Below are 14,933 nucleotides of genomic sequence, written 5' to 3'. Positions count from 1 at the left end.
AGCACAAGAATGAAAGCAATTTGATTCAGTTTCTCTCTGTAGTGAGTTTCCATCCAACATGAATAAAAACACAACATTCATATCCACATTTACACCTTAACTCTAATATGGATATTGAACCTTCACTATCTCAGACTGGTAAAGTATCATGTTCTTATGTGACTGTCCAGAAAGAGGACGCAGACTGGACCACAGTCATACGATGGGTGGTGGAGTGGAACTTGATTCATTTCTTAAAACCCACAGATCCTGCTGTACTCCATGAAAGAAAATATGTTTCCTTTTTCTGAATCAAAAACGTTTTTTATTTAAACACCTGTAATCCTCCTTGACTTCATGGCTCCTTCCCAGCATTAACTTTTCAATAAGAACACTCTGCACTCAGAGGGCTGTGTTGTTCCTCCCCAACAGTCTTAGCATGTCTTTCTAACCCAGATGCTGTTTGAAATAACAATACTGGAGATATCAATGTCCTGACTTTCAATGTGTGAAATATCAAATGTTTTTCTTCACTCATTTTAAGTTTTAAATGATTGAACCATCTAAATAAGTTAACAAATGATCTGATCAACAGAACCAATAAATCCATTATCATTAGCAGACTCATCACAAAATATGTTTTCTTGACACAAAGTTCCAGCAGTGGGAAAATATATCAATTTCAAGTTCATGTCTCTAATCATATATTTATTGTCATGTCCATTCACACTGAGTTAATCACTGAATTCACTCCTTGTGATGTGATTTGTGGAAAATTACTGCAACAAGAAAACATTCCTGTAAAGTGGCTATTTGAGTGTTGGTGCACATGTTGTTGGAGTCAGGACAGTTTGTCTCCATAGAGAAAGTGTGTGGCTCTTAAAAGAGCCGTTGGTTTGATGTCATGTCTCCAGAGTGGTTTACTTGGAGCTGGTGTACTTGGTCACGGCCTTGGTGCCCTCAGACACGGCGTGTTTAGCCAGCTCACCGGGCAGCAGCAGGCGGACGGCGGTCTGAATCTCCCTGGAGGTGATGGTGGAGCGCTTGTTGTAATGAGCCAGACGAGAGGCCTCACCGGCGATGCGCTCGAAGATGTCGCTCACGAAGGAGTTCATGATGCCCATGGCCTTGGAGGAGATCCCAGTGTCGGGGTGGACCTGCTTCAGCACCTTGTACACGTAGATGGCGTAGCTCTCCTTCCTGCTCTTTCTCCTCTTCTTTCCGCCCTTACCGGGGGCCTTCGTCACCGCTTTCTTGGAGCCCTTCTTGGGCGCGGACTTCGCTGGTTCAGGCATCGTCACGATATTACTCGATCAAATGAATGAAGTCGTCAGAGAACAGGCTGTATTTGAACACAACACATGTAAAGTAGCTGTGCTGTTCCCTCTCTGTGATTGGCTGAATGTTGATCATCAGTGTACCAGCAGTGGGCGTGTCTCCATGTCCAGAGTCCATTATTCTGCTGCTGACAGAGGTTGAACTGTAGAGATGAACTGGAACATTTGGAGGGTTAAGAAATGCATGATGTCTGAAACTATATATGTTCTTATTATTGATGTTAGTATCACATTAGTATCATTTCAAACTATCTGAACTAAAGCGACCTGATAAACACACTGCTCTAAATATTAAGGGAACACTTGATCGTCACAGTAAAACACCAAGTCAGTTAAACTTCAGGTTTATGAATCTGTTCATTTAGATTGAACTGAATATAATTATTGTCTTCATTATAACAACCAGTCTGACGGAGCTTAAATGTGATGGTTACACAAGTATTCCTGGTCTCCCTCCCGTCTCTCTCTTTGTGTCCCCAACACCTTAGTTAAGTTGATTCATGTGTTTTTGGTAATTTACATAAATGTTTACAATGTTGACTGTTGAGTTATTTACATGTGTGTGTTTCTACATGAAACTATTTAGCTTCATTAGTAACAAAGTGTTGAACCTGCATCTGCACTTCTTTCACCTCAGTCTGTGGCCTTTCTGGCTTCCTCTTGGTTAGTTCAGTCACAGGAGTGAGAAGCAGGAAGTATGTGTGGTTGATGATGATCAGTGAGGAGATCAGTAAAGTACAGCTTCACAAGTCTGTCTCCAGTTTCATCACATCAAGAGATTCAACTCTCCACATTGAACACTCACGTTGCACTAAGATCATGATTCTATCAACCTCTGCTACATGCTGTGACTGGGACTTTCATTCATTCATTCATTTCATTCATCTGTTTACAGCCTAATTTAACTGCACAGTCCTTTATCCCCATTTATGTCAATCTTCTATGGTCACTTCATATTTTGAATGTAGTTTAAGGTTGCATAAAACATTTTTATTTCTATAGTTACCTTCTAGTTTTTATATAGATGATTAGCATTAACAGTTTAATATTTATTTTCTATGCACATTTTCTGCAAATATTTAATATCCCTACACATTTTGAATTCCTCTGTATATATTTAAATCCTATGCAAATGTTTTATTTTCTCTGTCAAAGTTTGATTGTGCTTCAATTGTTTAATTTAGTTTCTTTAATTCCTCTGTACACATTTAAATGTACATTAATCTCAGGCACTTTGTGTATGATTACTGTGTTATGAGTTATCCCTAATGCATAAGTCAAGTCTAATGTATGTTCAATGTATGTTACTGCCACTGGAAGCTTGAATCTCCTTAGGGATCAATAAAGAATCTATCTATCTTCAGACCCTGATTGTTGTTGTTGTTGTTCTCTGGAAGAACTAGTGATGAGTGTTGAGCAGAGGATGTGAGCTCTCATTGACTCAGTGTGTGGCTCTTAAAAGAGCCGTTGTGTTGTTGAGCTGTTGAAAGTGAGTTTATCCACCGAAGCCGTACAGAGTGCGGCCCTGTCTCTTCAGAGCATACACCACGTCCATGGCGGTCACGGTCTTCCTCTTGGCGTGCTCGGTGTAGGTGACAGCATCGCGGATGACATTCTCCAGGAAAACCTTCAACACGCCGCGGGTCTCCTCGTAGATCAGACCGGAGATACGCTTCACTCCGCCACGGCGAGCCAGGCGGCGGATGGCGGGCTTGGTGATTCCCTGGATGTTATCACGGAGAACTTTGCGGTGACGCTTTGCGCCTCCTTTACCGAGACCTTTTCCTCCCTTTCCTCGTCCAGACATTTCTCTTCAGTCAGATGAGCTCTAGTCAATAGTGTGATCCGCGGGAATCACAGCTATTCATAGCTAGCATGAGGACGTGCTAGAAGACAGAGGTGGACGTATTCCTCCTCTGTGGATCCGCTGATAATAAACTCTATGGTGCGCTAGCGCCCCCACAGGAGCAGAGGTTGGATGTAGGACTGTAGATATTAAGGTCTGACACTTGACCAGTTTTGTGGAACAGTAGAACTGTAGCACGTTCCCGTCAAGTAGGAATAGAGTCTGTAACAAGCTTGGTTAAAGATAAGAGTTACATTAGGACTGATTAGAGAAGTATAACACAAAGCACATAGAGCACCGAGGGAAATGGTTCAGAAAGCTGCTGTGCATGTCTCCCCATGTCTGATGAACCATCAGTGGTTCTCACACGACAGTTATGGTCGGTAGATTAGGCTCCAAAGCAGAGGGAAGAGTTTTAATGATTAGAAAAGTAGATGTTACGGTGACCTCGATATCATCTAAACAACCAATATAAATATGTGTAAAACATTGATACTTCAAATATGTTTTTTCTACACATCTAAAACAGCCTGGGTCCTGGTTGTACACTATGCATCCAGGTCATTGAAAATAAATCATGAAACATTTATTTGTACACAGATATCTCACATGCATTAAATGTGAAGCCAAAAAATGAAGTTACCTATTTTTTTTAACTTAGACACATTAAACATTTAATGGTGTCAAAATGACCCCAAGGACAATAGGAGGGTTAAAATGAGAACAAATACATAACAATATCACAATGAATAGGACCAATTGACTATATAACTGTTTGTCTTTGTCCATGTCCCTGAAACAATGTGTTCAATTTAGTAGTTTACAATCAGACTCTGAAATTGTGTAGCTTTTGTGAAATGTGGTTTTGATTGTATCTCCAAGTGTGTGAACACATCGATGCAGGGCCATTGCCAAGGTTGGAAATAATATACAACAAAAATGATACATAAGTCTATCCTTGGTCCTTGGTCAAAACTTGACTTTAACCCAGACTGCACACTACACTTGATTTAAATGTTAACATCTGCAGCTCCTGCTAATGGAAGAGTAAAGTACAAGAGTCACATTTATAAGATAATAGTGTCATGAAACAAATACAGTGGAAGGGGTAATGACAAGTTAGAAATACACACAATGAGTAGAAAAGTAGAAGTACTGTAGTCATATACAATAGCTCTGTAGGTACTTTTCATTATGTTTTTATAATCAGGTTTTAAAAGTGTAGTGCTGTGTGTGTCCGGTCACATGTGTGATTATAGACATGATTCAAAGTAGTGACACATATTTTGATAAAAACATTGACAAAGTCCTGCATTGTATTAAAGTGCTCCAGTAAACATGACAGTGATCCAGCATGCACAACATCAGGACCATGAATCTGGAGCAGCTAAATGGAACTCAACCGTCATCCCGAACAACAGTGCATGTAGCTCTGTCTGCATCTGAATGGTTTGGATTCCTCAATAAACACTTTGCACAGTGAAGTTTACTGTTGTTCCCCAGAGGAGCGTAACTCTGGATCTATTCAATATGAAGCTCCAAGTGTTTTTCTGAGCTTTCTACCTCTTCTCAGGGTCTTCTTCAGAATCAGAATCAGAATCAGAATCAGAATTCTTTTATTTGCCAAGTATGTTTGCACATACAGGAAATTGCCTTGGTGTCATTGGTGCACTACTTATGTACATAAAACAACAATATAAAAAACAACAATATGTAAGAAATTGAATAAAATAAAATAAAATAGAATAAAATAAAATAAAATAAAATAAAATAAAATAAAGAATATACATATATACATTAACAGATTCACAGGGTTATGGGCACGTGCTGTGCGAAGGTGCAGAGATTGGTGATAGTGCCAGTAGTATATAAGTAATAAATTATAAATTATGAGCAGGTGGTGGGGTGTGGTGGGGTAGAGTCAGTGCGGTGCAGAGTCAGTGTGATGCAGGGGGCTTGTTTGTGAGCCCCACTGCCACGGGGAAAAAACTGTTCAGATGGCGAGAGGTTTTAGTCCTGATGGCCCGAAACCTTTTACCGGAGGGAAGTCTCTGGAACAGGTGGTGACCGGGATGTGAAGGATCAGCAATGATCTTGCCTGCTCTCCTACTGGTCCTGGAGTGGAACAGGTCTAGGAGGGCCGGCAGGTCACAGCCGATGACCTTCTCAGCTGACCTTATGATCCGCTGCAGTCTGCCCTTGTCCTTGGCAGTGGAGGCAGCGAACCAGACGGTGATTGATGAGGTGAGGATGGACTCAATGATGACTTCAGTGAGCTAAAACAGCTTTGGTTCTATCATGTGAGCTGAGGTTGTAATGTTGGTCATGATTTGACCTTTGGACAAGTTCCTTTAACTCATGAAAACCCTGAGATGCAATTGAAAGCATCAAACATGATTGTCCCTGAGGGGATGGACTAATAAAGCTTGGATATAATGTTTGGTCTTGACCACACAGCAGGCAGATTTATTGTTATCTTTTCAACTTTGTCTTTGCTTTCCTACCTTTGTGTCATGAGTTTAAAACTGAGATGAACAAAACACTGTTGTTGTGGTTTTGCTAAGAGCTTGGATGGGGTGAGAGGAGGGATGAGGGATATTGATCTTGTTTTATTGTAGATATCATGGAAAACACTTTGCTTTATATTGTTTGTTTATAAAGTACGCGGTAAATGAAGTATGTTTAAATGGATAAAAATCCATGTTTACAGGCTAATTTACCCACAGCAATCTACACAAACTCAGACTGCACACTGAGTGTTTGTTGAGACTAAGGTCTTCATTTGTAATATGAATATGTTACTGGCTATAAAAGTCTGAGACTATTTGTTCTATAGATCAATAGCTATCAAACTGGCAGCTTGACAGAAATGTATTTGAAACACACAAAGGGAATGATTTAATATATGAGACAAATAGTTTTTGATAAACCTTTGTCATTGTTTAATGATTATTTTTCATAAATAATGATGAACATACTATACAAACACTATCTTTAAAATGAAGAACAAACGTTTTTTTACGAAATCGAACAATAGCAAAAAATGCAAATTCCAGTATAACATACAAATTGTATAATAAATGATGGAACCTGTTGAGTTTTTGTATTAAATGAAAGAGAAATGTGGCCCAATATTAATGTGATCATAGTTTGAAGTTAATATTTAGTAAACTTCACAGATCCAACCCATGGACATGAAATGTAGCTCTAATGATAGAATGACTCTCCAGCATCCTCAGCATGAAACGTTCACGGCTCTGATAGAAAGTCTGGCTCCACTTCACCATGAGCCTCGGCCATCAGCGGTGTGTTTGCTGCCTGCACAATAACCTGACTTTCTTCCAAAGGATCATCAGCAGGTGCTTGTTTTGACTCGGTCTCTCTGAACAAACATGTGGAGCAGCTGGGAGACGGATGTTGGTGGAGCTGTGGTGCTTTTCAAGTCATTTTAGGAGAGAAACGAGTGGGAAAAGCCGCCGAGCAGCGCTGCTCACCGCGGTGAACGGGTGAGGTTTGGAGGCTCCACCGACAAAATGCAGAGAGCATCAGAGCTCTTCATGACTTCAATATGAAGACACACAAGTCCGCTACCTGCTTCCTCACTGTCAGCCTCCAGCACCGCTCACCCACTGATGTTTCACTCGTTTATCAGTGAAGAGAAAACACAAGTGTCTCGGCGTTCACACTGCACACAGGAGCCACGGCTGGATTGAGTCTCCACGGTTCTCATGGTGTGTTCAAGTACCGCCTCCCGATCGGGACTCTTCATCAGTCCGGTCACTCACTCCGATAGTTCCTCGTTGATTTAAACACAGAGACAAAGATGGCAGAAGTCGCTCCAGCTCCAGCCGCCGCCCCGGCCAAAGCGGCCAAGAAGAAGGTTGTGAAACCGAAGAAGGTCGGCCCCAGCGTCAGGGAGATCATCATCGAAGCCGTGTCCGCGTCCAAGGAGCGGAGCGGCGTGTCAGCGGCCGCCCTCAAGAAGGCTCTGGCTGCCGGAGGCTACGATGTGGAGAAGAACAAGTCCCGCGTCAACACCGCCATCAAGGGCCTGGTGATCAAGGGGACTCTGGTCCAGACCAAGGGAACCGGGGCCTCCGGCTCGTTCAAGATCAACAAGAAGGTGGAGCCCAAGGTGAAGAAGCCGGTTAAGACGGCTGCTCCCAAAGTGAAGAAGCCCGCCGCCAAGAAACCCCTAGCGGCCAAAAAGGCCAAAGCAGCGGCAGCCAAGAAGCCAGCAGCCGCTAAAAAGTCCCCGAAGAAGGTGACGAAACCAGCAGCGGCCAAGAAAGCAGCCAAGAGCCCCAAGAAGGTGGCGAAGAGCCCTAAGAAGGTGGCAGTCAAGAGCCCCAAGAAGGTGGCGAAAAAGGCTCCTGCAGCCAAGAAAGCCCCCGCGAAGAAGGCTGCCAAACCCAAAGTGAAGAAGACAGCAGCCAAGAAGAAGTGAGCTGTCCTCACTGTGAAACATGTTCATCCTGCTAAAAGGCTCTTTTAAGAGCCACACACGTCGATCCACAAAGAGCTGCGTCCTCATCAAACATCACCACTGTCACTCACTGGCAACACATATGTAGAGACTGACTTCTTAACTGAAGAGAGTCGAGTTATATAGAAACATGTTCAATATTTATTTGTTACAATGTCAAGTTATTTTATGTCAAATACAAATACATTTAAAATATCTTTAGACACTGAAGTAGAAGCAGACTACTACTGACACACACACACACACACACACACACACACACACACACACACACACACACACACACACACACACACACTGTGCAACATCATGTGCATCGATTTCAGCTTTACATCATATATTTATACTTTAGATTTTCTTCTTAACAAGTATTCATTTGTCACATTTGGTTGTGTAGAAACATATTTATTGTCTTACTGTATATTTATCTTAGTAAACACATAAGAATGAGTCAGTTATTGACTTTGAGCTGCTTAGAATAGACGATATCCACATGAGAATATGTAGTAACATCAGGTATCCAAGAGATGGCGCTGTCCTCCAAATCTGTGAACCAGAACACCGTCCACTACCATGATGAAGTCTCCTACATGTCCTGTCAGAAGCTTTGTTTTCCAGTAGGTCAGCTGCTCCTGTTTTATTCTCATCTAATGATTCAAACACTAAGTTAATTTGTTTCATGTAAATATCAACAGATCTTGTGTGGAAGTAAATCTAAGTAACTCCCACCTGAAGATTGTTTTTCAAATCTTGACTATGACTCTGCTTGGGTGTGTCCACATATAGTCATTAGCACCCAGTGCTCACATGTAATTGCTCAATAGCAATTTAGTTTTTCAGATTTAACAGAGTTTCTTTCAAATCATAATCTCTTTACCTTTGTATCTAAACCTCTCGAACCCTATCCTGACTTGTTCTCTCCACCTTGACAACAGCCCTGTGTAGGTGTGTTCACACACTTGGAGCTCACGTTAAAACCAGAGACTGTATATAAAGATGGGCGTAGTGTCCGTGACGTCACCCGTTGGTTTCTGAAGAGCGAAAATGAGGCTCGCAGTGGGCGTTTCACCCAGCGCCATCTTGCCGGGGCCTGACTCCTCCTAGTTCCTGGCTAACCCATAAATGGGCAAAGAGGAGGCGCGCGAGTGGACGCTAGGTGGACCGAGTGAAGACTGACTACTGAGCCACTCCCATAGAGCTGATCGTTACCTGGTTAGCTCAGGCTAAGGAGCTAGGCTAAATGCTACCCGCGACTGCTAACCGGCTAGCGCTGCGGTGTTGTTGCTGGGATGGTCGAAGTCGTAACATCGAACCGAGCAGAGGTAAGTTACCCTGAAACTTTACAACAAGAAAACCTATTGATGTATCTATTATCATTATCACACTACATATACTTACAAGCCTCAAGTGGTTTTTGATGTTATTGTGGTAACTTACCGTTTATTTAACACGTCTAATGAACAGTTTGAAGCAAGTTAACTACTTTTATTAAAGGCTTGTGTTTTGTCATTTAATTGTAATTTTAATGAGTTAATATTAATAAGCTGCATGTGTAAGTTGCATGTGATACAGACTTGTATAACCGCCATTACTATTACAACCTCTTTTTTTTAGCCTGTTATAGAATTCACAGTGAATTAGACTCAGTGCAGATGTGATTATAATCTCCGCACACCACTGTTGTAAACAGTTCTGGTCCACATGATAATAATATTGAGTCAATTTCTATATGATTTGATAAACTTTAGATACAAAGTGTTGTCTTTTCCTTTTTGCCATAAGAGACAGAACACGGTCAGCACAGCTGTGTTCCTCAGGTTCGTCCGTCCCTAATAAAATGACAGGAAACATAAAGTTATGGCATTATTGCAGAGATAAGTGTAACTTTCAAACAAAGTCTATGTCCTTATATTCTGTGGATATTCAACAATGTATTTGAATATGGTTTGGGATTAAACAGTGTACTATAAAGACAATGAGTGTGCAGTATGGAGTTCTTTCACAGTAAAAATATTGGATATATAATGTCATGCATCATGTGCAATAATTTGCTTTAATTGTTAGCAAGTTATGAAAGGTAAACTGTTCATTCATAAATAAAGTCCAGCTCAACAAGTTTCACACTGCAGCAGCTGCACTAACGTTATTTCTGAACCAATAATCTAATAAAACATTATTACTGAAGTTACTCACAGTAACGTAGTCAAACCAAATAGGTTGGCGAGCTGAACAACTTTACATGACGTTAGATATCTAACTTGGTGGAGCTCAGTCACTAAACACACAGTCAGTAGGTGTGTTCACACACTTGGAGCTAACGTTAAAACCACGTCTGACGAAGGCTTCTAACTTTCAGAATATAATTTTAAACTACTAAATTAGACACATTGTTTCAGGACCATGGACAGAGCAGTTAGTTGTGTTTAGGTGCTGTACTTCAACAGTTTGTTTCTCTGAATGGATGTTGTGGAGCAGAGCGCAGCCGCTTTACACTTCAAGTCTCTGTGGAAACAAGCTACACATTTAAATACACACGTAGGGGAGAACAGAGTAAGATGAACCAGTCAGTCATGCAAAATGAATTCATCATGTTCATAAACTCAAAATAACTATTGATCTGAGTTACTGTGTGAACCAGTTTTGTGAAAATGGTGGATGTGGGATAAATTGAGCAATTGAGTCGTTGCTCACTGATTTCTTACACACATACAAACTGTAAAAGTGTATGTATGTGTTAAAATGTGTATTTAATGGATACCTTGTTGGCTAATGTCATGTTCGAGTCACATAAACATGTTAACTACACAAAAGTACATGTATACATACATTATTTCTGTATCTAACACAAAAAGGTCAAAATTTAACCCTTACTAGAATGTTTGAGTAACATGTTGAACAACAGTAAACAAACATATGTTTTAACTTAAAACGTTTTTGCCTTTGTTAAATTGATGGAATATATGTTGTATCAGTTATTAATGTGGCACCATTTACCCACAGAGGACTCAATTTACCCATCACTTTAACTTGAAATAATTTGTCAAATTACTTTTTTATTTTTAATGAATGGATCATTGTCCTGAAACAATAATAATCACGAGTCTTTATTTTCTATGGGTACCCAACAACCTGAGGTATAACTTCTGTACCGTGTTTGTTCAGTAATTGTGTATTTTACAAGTTGGTGAAGGACATGAGGAGACTTGCTCTTTATCAGAGGTGAGTGTGTGGCTCTGAAAAGAGCCTTTGTGTTGGTGGTTTCCAGCAGCTTCGCTTTACTTGGACTTGGCGGCCTTCTCGGTCTTCTTGGGCAACAGAACAGCCTGGATGTTGGGCAGCACGCCGCCCTGAGCGATGGTCACTCCGCCCAGGAGTTTGTTGAGCTCCTCGTCGTTGCGGACGGCCAGCTGCAGGTGGCGGGGGATGATACGGGTCTTCTTGTTGTCGCGGGCGGCGTTTCCAGCCAGCTCCAGGATCTCAGCGGTCAGGTACTCCAGCACAGCCGCCAGGTAGACGGGGGCGCCGGCACCGACGCGCTGAGCATAGTTGCCTTTACGCAGCAGCCTGTGAACACGACCGACGGGGAACTGGAGCCCAGCGCGGGACGAGCGGGTCTTTGCCTTCGCTCTGGCCTTTCCGCCTGTTTTGCCTCTTCCAGACATGTTTGATTCGATTCCTGAAACACGTCAAGAGAAACTGCGGCGAACAGCTCGAACCCTCGCTTATATATCAGCGGATCGCGCGGGACGGTTCATGCCAGACCAACCAGAGAAGAAGACTCCAGCGGAGCAGGGGGGGTCGTTCTACACTTTTTTCTCCAATAAGCAGCGGGGACTCAGGCGGTGGGTCGCTCCTTTCGGCGGCGCTGAGCTCCAGGAGGAGCCTCTCACCAATCAGGACCCGGGGATCTGAAGCCACGTCACCATTTCACGACTGGCTCCGTCGTTTAAAAGCAGAGTGTCGCTGCTCTACTTCACTTTTTCTCCCGATCAGAGAAAGAAAACATAAAATGGCAAGAACCAAGCAGACCGCTCGTAAATCCACCGGAGGCAAAGCCCCCAGGAAGCAGTTGGCCACCAAGGCTGCGCGTAAAAGCGCCCCGGCCACCGGCGGCGTGAAGAAGCCTCACCGTTACAGGCCCGGTACCGTGGCTCTGAGAGAGATCCGTCGCTACCAGAAATCTACGGAGCTGCTGATCCGCAAGCTGCCCTTCCAGCGCCTGGTCAGAGAAATCGCTCAGGATTTCAAGACCGACCTGCGCTTCCAGAGCTCCGCTGTCATGGCTCTGCAGGAGGCCAGCGAGGCTTACCTGGTCGGCCTGTTCGAGGACACCAACCTGTGCGCCATCCACGCCAAGAGGGTGACCATCATGCCCAAGGACATCCAGCTGGCCCGCCGCATCCGCGGAGAGAGAGCTTAAACTGCTGCTACTGCTGCTCCACTCACGATAACAACGGCTCTTTTAAGAGCCACTTCACTGCACTCAAGACAAAACTCCTCCGCTGCTCTCACTAGTTACTGACTGATCATAGATCTAGAAGCTTTCATCACCAAATAATCAACCTATATAAGGGATGCTGCTCATGACAGTCAAAGCTTTTAATTCATTCAATTAAAAGACTAATAATGTGAATAAACAATTTCACTTTCAATCACACTCTAGATCTGTCAGACCATTTTTTAAATTAACAATTACAGACCACACTGTTTCTGGACAGACATTCTATTTTTGTATGTGTTGATCAGATGACAATGTCAACATATGTCAAGAATCAACTCCTCTGACATTTCATTCACAGCCATGTGTCAGTACAACAGAGGAACGTTATCAAAAGCTCACTCACACTGTTGATTCAATGATTACATGATTACTGTAATGAAGGGTGGGGGAGTCTCGAAACAATGAAAGAGTAAAACAGCATAAGAGTGATTATGTATTGTTTACATAAGGAACAGATTTCAGAAGGTGACTTTGACACAGATAAGAGATCTGCACCTGAAAGCATGAGCTTTGGAACAAAATAATCCAATAAATATATAGACTTAAATACATGTTTCTGAACTAACAGAGTTAAAAAGAGGGATTGGGGGTCTTAATAATGAGATTATTAATGTAAGTGAGCTGCCATTTCAGTGACTGAGGTTAGGACAGCAAGACAAACTGTGCAAGACGCCCTTGATCTGATCTTCCAAGATGAGGAAGCAGATAGTGATTTGAAGGAGGATGTGTCAGAGCAGGAGGACAACATGGAGGAATATTACGATTACAGCCGTTCTGATGACGACATTTATATCTTCTGACATATGACAATAAAAATGAAACAATATTTCTTACCAGTCCTCTTCTGTCCGACCATTATAATTAAAATAATCTATTGACAACACTGATCCTGGACACAGCTCGTGTTTAGTAGCAAACTTACCTAGAGAGTAGTTCACTTCCTCCTCTGGCAGGTCTGTTCAGCAAAGTTGTAAAACATCCTTGTTTGAACAGTGTGCGTCAGTGACATTGTGAGTTATCCTCACTTATACCTGATGTTGTGTTTCATTATGACACTGGTTGTCAATATTCTACTTTGTTTAGAAGCTCATGTGATAATTAGCATGCTATTAGCTTCACCCAGGAGGTCCTGAGCTGAGTGAATGCGCAGGTGTGTACCCCAGCTCATATGCTACACCTTGTCATTTATGTTAGTGCCTGTTTGTTTAGTTAAATGTTAACTTTCTATATAGCCTGTCATAATACTTTATCATTTGCATGCACCGCTCCATTGTGGTCAAATTGTGCAATTGTATCAGTTTGTTAAGAAATTATCAATAATGTTTAGTTGATCATTTAATCATCATCATCTGAATAAGCTTATTGTTAACAAATTATCAATGATCAACTGAACCAATAAATCCATGGTCATTGGCAGAGTCATCACACAAAGCCTCACACATTTTCTTGCTTGATACAAACTTCCAGCTGTGTTCAGATCACTGGACTTTACTTGTGTATCACATCAATGTAGGAAAATGTGTCACCTTCAAGTTTATATCTCTTATCTTTTTTGTTTTAATCACACACAAAACAAGAAAATAAAGTATAAGTATCAAGCAGAAATAAGAAAACACTTGGTGACAGTAAAAGTTAACTGGAGCAGTTGTGTCTCTCCAAAGTCTGCAGACAACAGAAATCATCAATAATAAACACAGGGTAACAAGTGAAGAATCCAGTCTCTACTGGGTAGTGCCTCCCTTTGCCATCAAAACAGTCACAGTTCTTTGTGCCATTGATTCAACAAGATGCTGGAAACCTTCCTCTGTTATTCTGATTCATGTTGACTTGAACAAAAAACGTTCTGCAGATTAATCAGCTTCACACCGTGCTGCTGATTGTGAATAAAGAAGTTAGTAATTCATTTAATGAATAGAAAAGTAATAGTGATGTGGAGATCAGTTACGATCTTCTGGCCCATACTCTGAATTTGTATCTGTGCTGGTTCTTAGGACAGATAAAGTCCTAATAATAAATTAGTTCAATGTTCATGTTTATCTCAATAACAGTCTTCATCATTTAATTCATTAATAGATTCAATTTCACTGTAAATGTAATTAAACCAACTCACTGTTTCAATCACACTCTTGCTCTTGTTCTGACATATGACATAGACATTAAACATCTAATAATGTTTCCCCCAAATCTTTTTCTGTCTGACCATTTTAATTTACAATGATCAGCAACTCTGATCCTGGACATATATTTACATAAAGGGCTATTTTAGAAGTCAGCAACAAACATGACATACTTGAAACATACACTTGAGTAAAAATGTTATTATTCAAGTTTCCTGGAGGTTTTAAATTGCTGTGATTAAAATGACTCAAAGGATGAGATGAGTGAGTAAACTTTGTGCATTACATGGGAGCATTGCAGTTCATACATTATGATTTCTAGTTATTCACATATTCAGTTTTATTAGTTCTCTCTGTAATCATTCTGTAGCAGTATAATGCTTGTTGCATTCGACACAGACTGGTTGTGATTGTTCTGGGAGCTGGTTGCTGCTTGTGACCAGGGGCAGATGTGGCCGCTCTTGAATGTGTTGATCTGAGGCTCTGGGGGAGTTGCATGTTGTATTGTTACTGTTTAAATGAAACCTTATTATCTACCGTCCTACATCCAAAGTCCTGTGGGGGCGCTAGCGCACCAAAGAGTTTATTATCAGCGGATCCACAGAGGAGGAATACGTCCACCTATGTCTTCTAGCACGTCCTCATGCAGCCTATGAATAGCTGGGGT

The 14,933-nt window shown here is 41.6% G+C and overlaps 4 protein-coding genes across 4 annotated transcripts; 2 read left to right on the top strand and 2 right to left on the bottom strand.

The window, feature by feature from the left end:
• Positions 1 to 850: 850 nt before the first annotated feature.
• Positions 851 to 1,296, bottom strand: LOC138412295 (histone H2B). Its single transcript, XM_069535837.1, has one exon. The coding sequence runs from the start codon at positions 1,272 to 1,274 to the stop codon at positions 900 to 902; it is 375 nt and encodes a 124-aa protein (XP_069391938.1). The 5' UTR covers positions 1,275 to 1,296; the 3' UTR covers positions 851 to 899.
• A 5,488-nt stretch (positions 1,297 to 6,784) lies between these two features.
• Positions 6,785 to 7,665, top strand: LOC138412417 (histone H1-like). The gene has a single exon (XM_069536260.1). The coding sequence runs from the start codon at positions 6,986 to 6,988 to the stop codon at positions 7,607 to 7,609; it is 624 nt and encodes a 207-aa protein (XP_069392361.1). The 5' UTR covers positions 6,785 to 6,985; the 3' UTR covers positions 7,610 to 7,665.
• Positions 7,666 to 10,874: 3,209 nt separating this feature from the next.
• LOC138412493 (histone H2A) lies at positions 10,875 to 11,321 on the bottom strand. Its single transcript, XM_069536463.1, has one exon. The coding sequence runs from the start codon at positions 11,308 to 11,310 to the stop codon at positions 10,924 to 10,926; it is 387 nt and encodes a 128-aa protein (XP_069392564.1). The 5' UTR covers positions 11,311 to 11,321; the 3' UTR covers positions 10,875 to 10,923.
• Positions 11,322 to 11,453: 132 nt separating this feature from the next.
• LOC138412332 (histone H3) lies at positions 11,454 to 12,178 on the top strand. Its single transcript, XM_069536011.1, has one exon. It carries the CDS (start codon positions 11,658 to 11,660, stop codon positions 12,066 to 12,068), a length of 411 nt encoding a protein of 136 aa, XP_069392112.1. The 5' UTR covers positions 11,454 to 11,657; the 3' UTR covers positions 12,069 to 12,178.
• Positions 12,179 to 14,933: the final 2,755 nt, after the last annotated feature.

This window comes from Paralichthys olivaceus, chromosome 12 (assembly GCF_024713975.1).
Source record: "Paralichthys olivaceus isolate ysfri-2021 chromosome 12, ASM2471397v2, whole genome shotgun sequence".
In the NCBI taxonomy this organism is placed as follows: Eukaryota; Metazoa; Chordata; class Actinopteri; order Pleuronectiformes; family Paralichthyidae; genus Paralichthys; species Paralichthys olivaceus.
This window is presented reverse-complemented; position numbering and strand designations above follow the sequence as displayed.

What these genes read in the sequence shown, in the direction of transcription:
- LOC138412295 (XM_069535837.1), bottom strand. Translation starts at nt 1,274, where the DNA reads ATGCCTGAACCAGCGAAGTCCGCGCCCAAGAAGGGCTCCAAGAAAGCG.
- LOC138412493 (XM_069536463.1), bottom strand. Translation starts at nt 11,310, where the DNA reads ATGTCTGGAAGAGGCAAAACAGGCGGAAAGGCCAGAGCGAAGGCAAAG.
- LOC138412417 (XM_069536260.1), top strand. Translation starts at nt 6,986, where the DNA reads ATGGCAGAAGTCGCTCCAGCTCCAGCCGCCGCCCCGGCCAAAGCGGCC.
- LOC138412332 (XM_069536011.1), top strand. Translation starts at nt 11,658, where the DNA reads ATGGCAAGAACCAAGCAGACCGCTCGTAAATCCACCGGAGGCAAAGCC.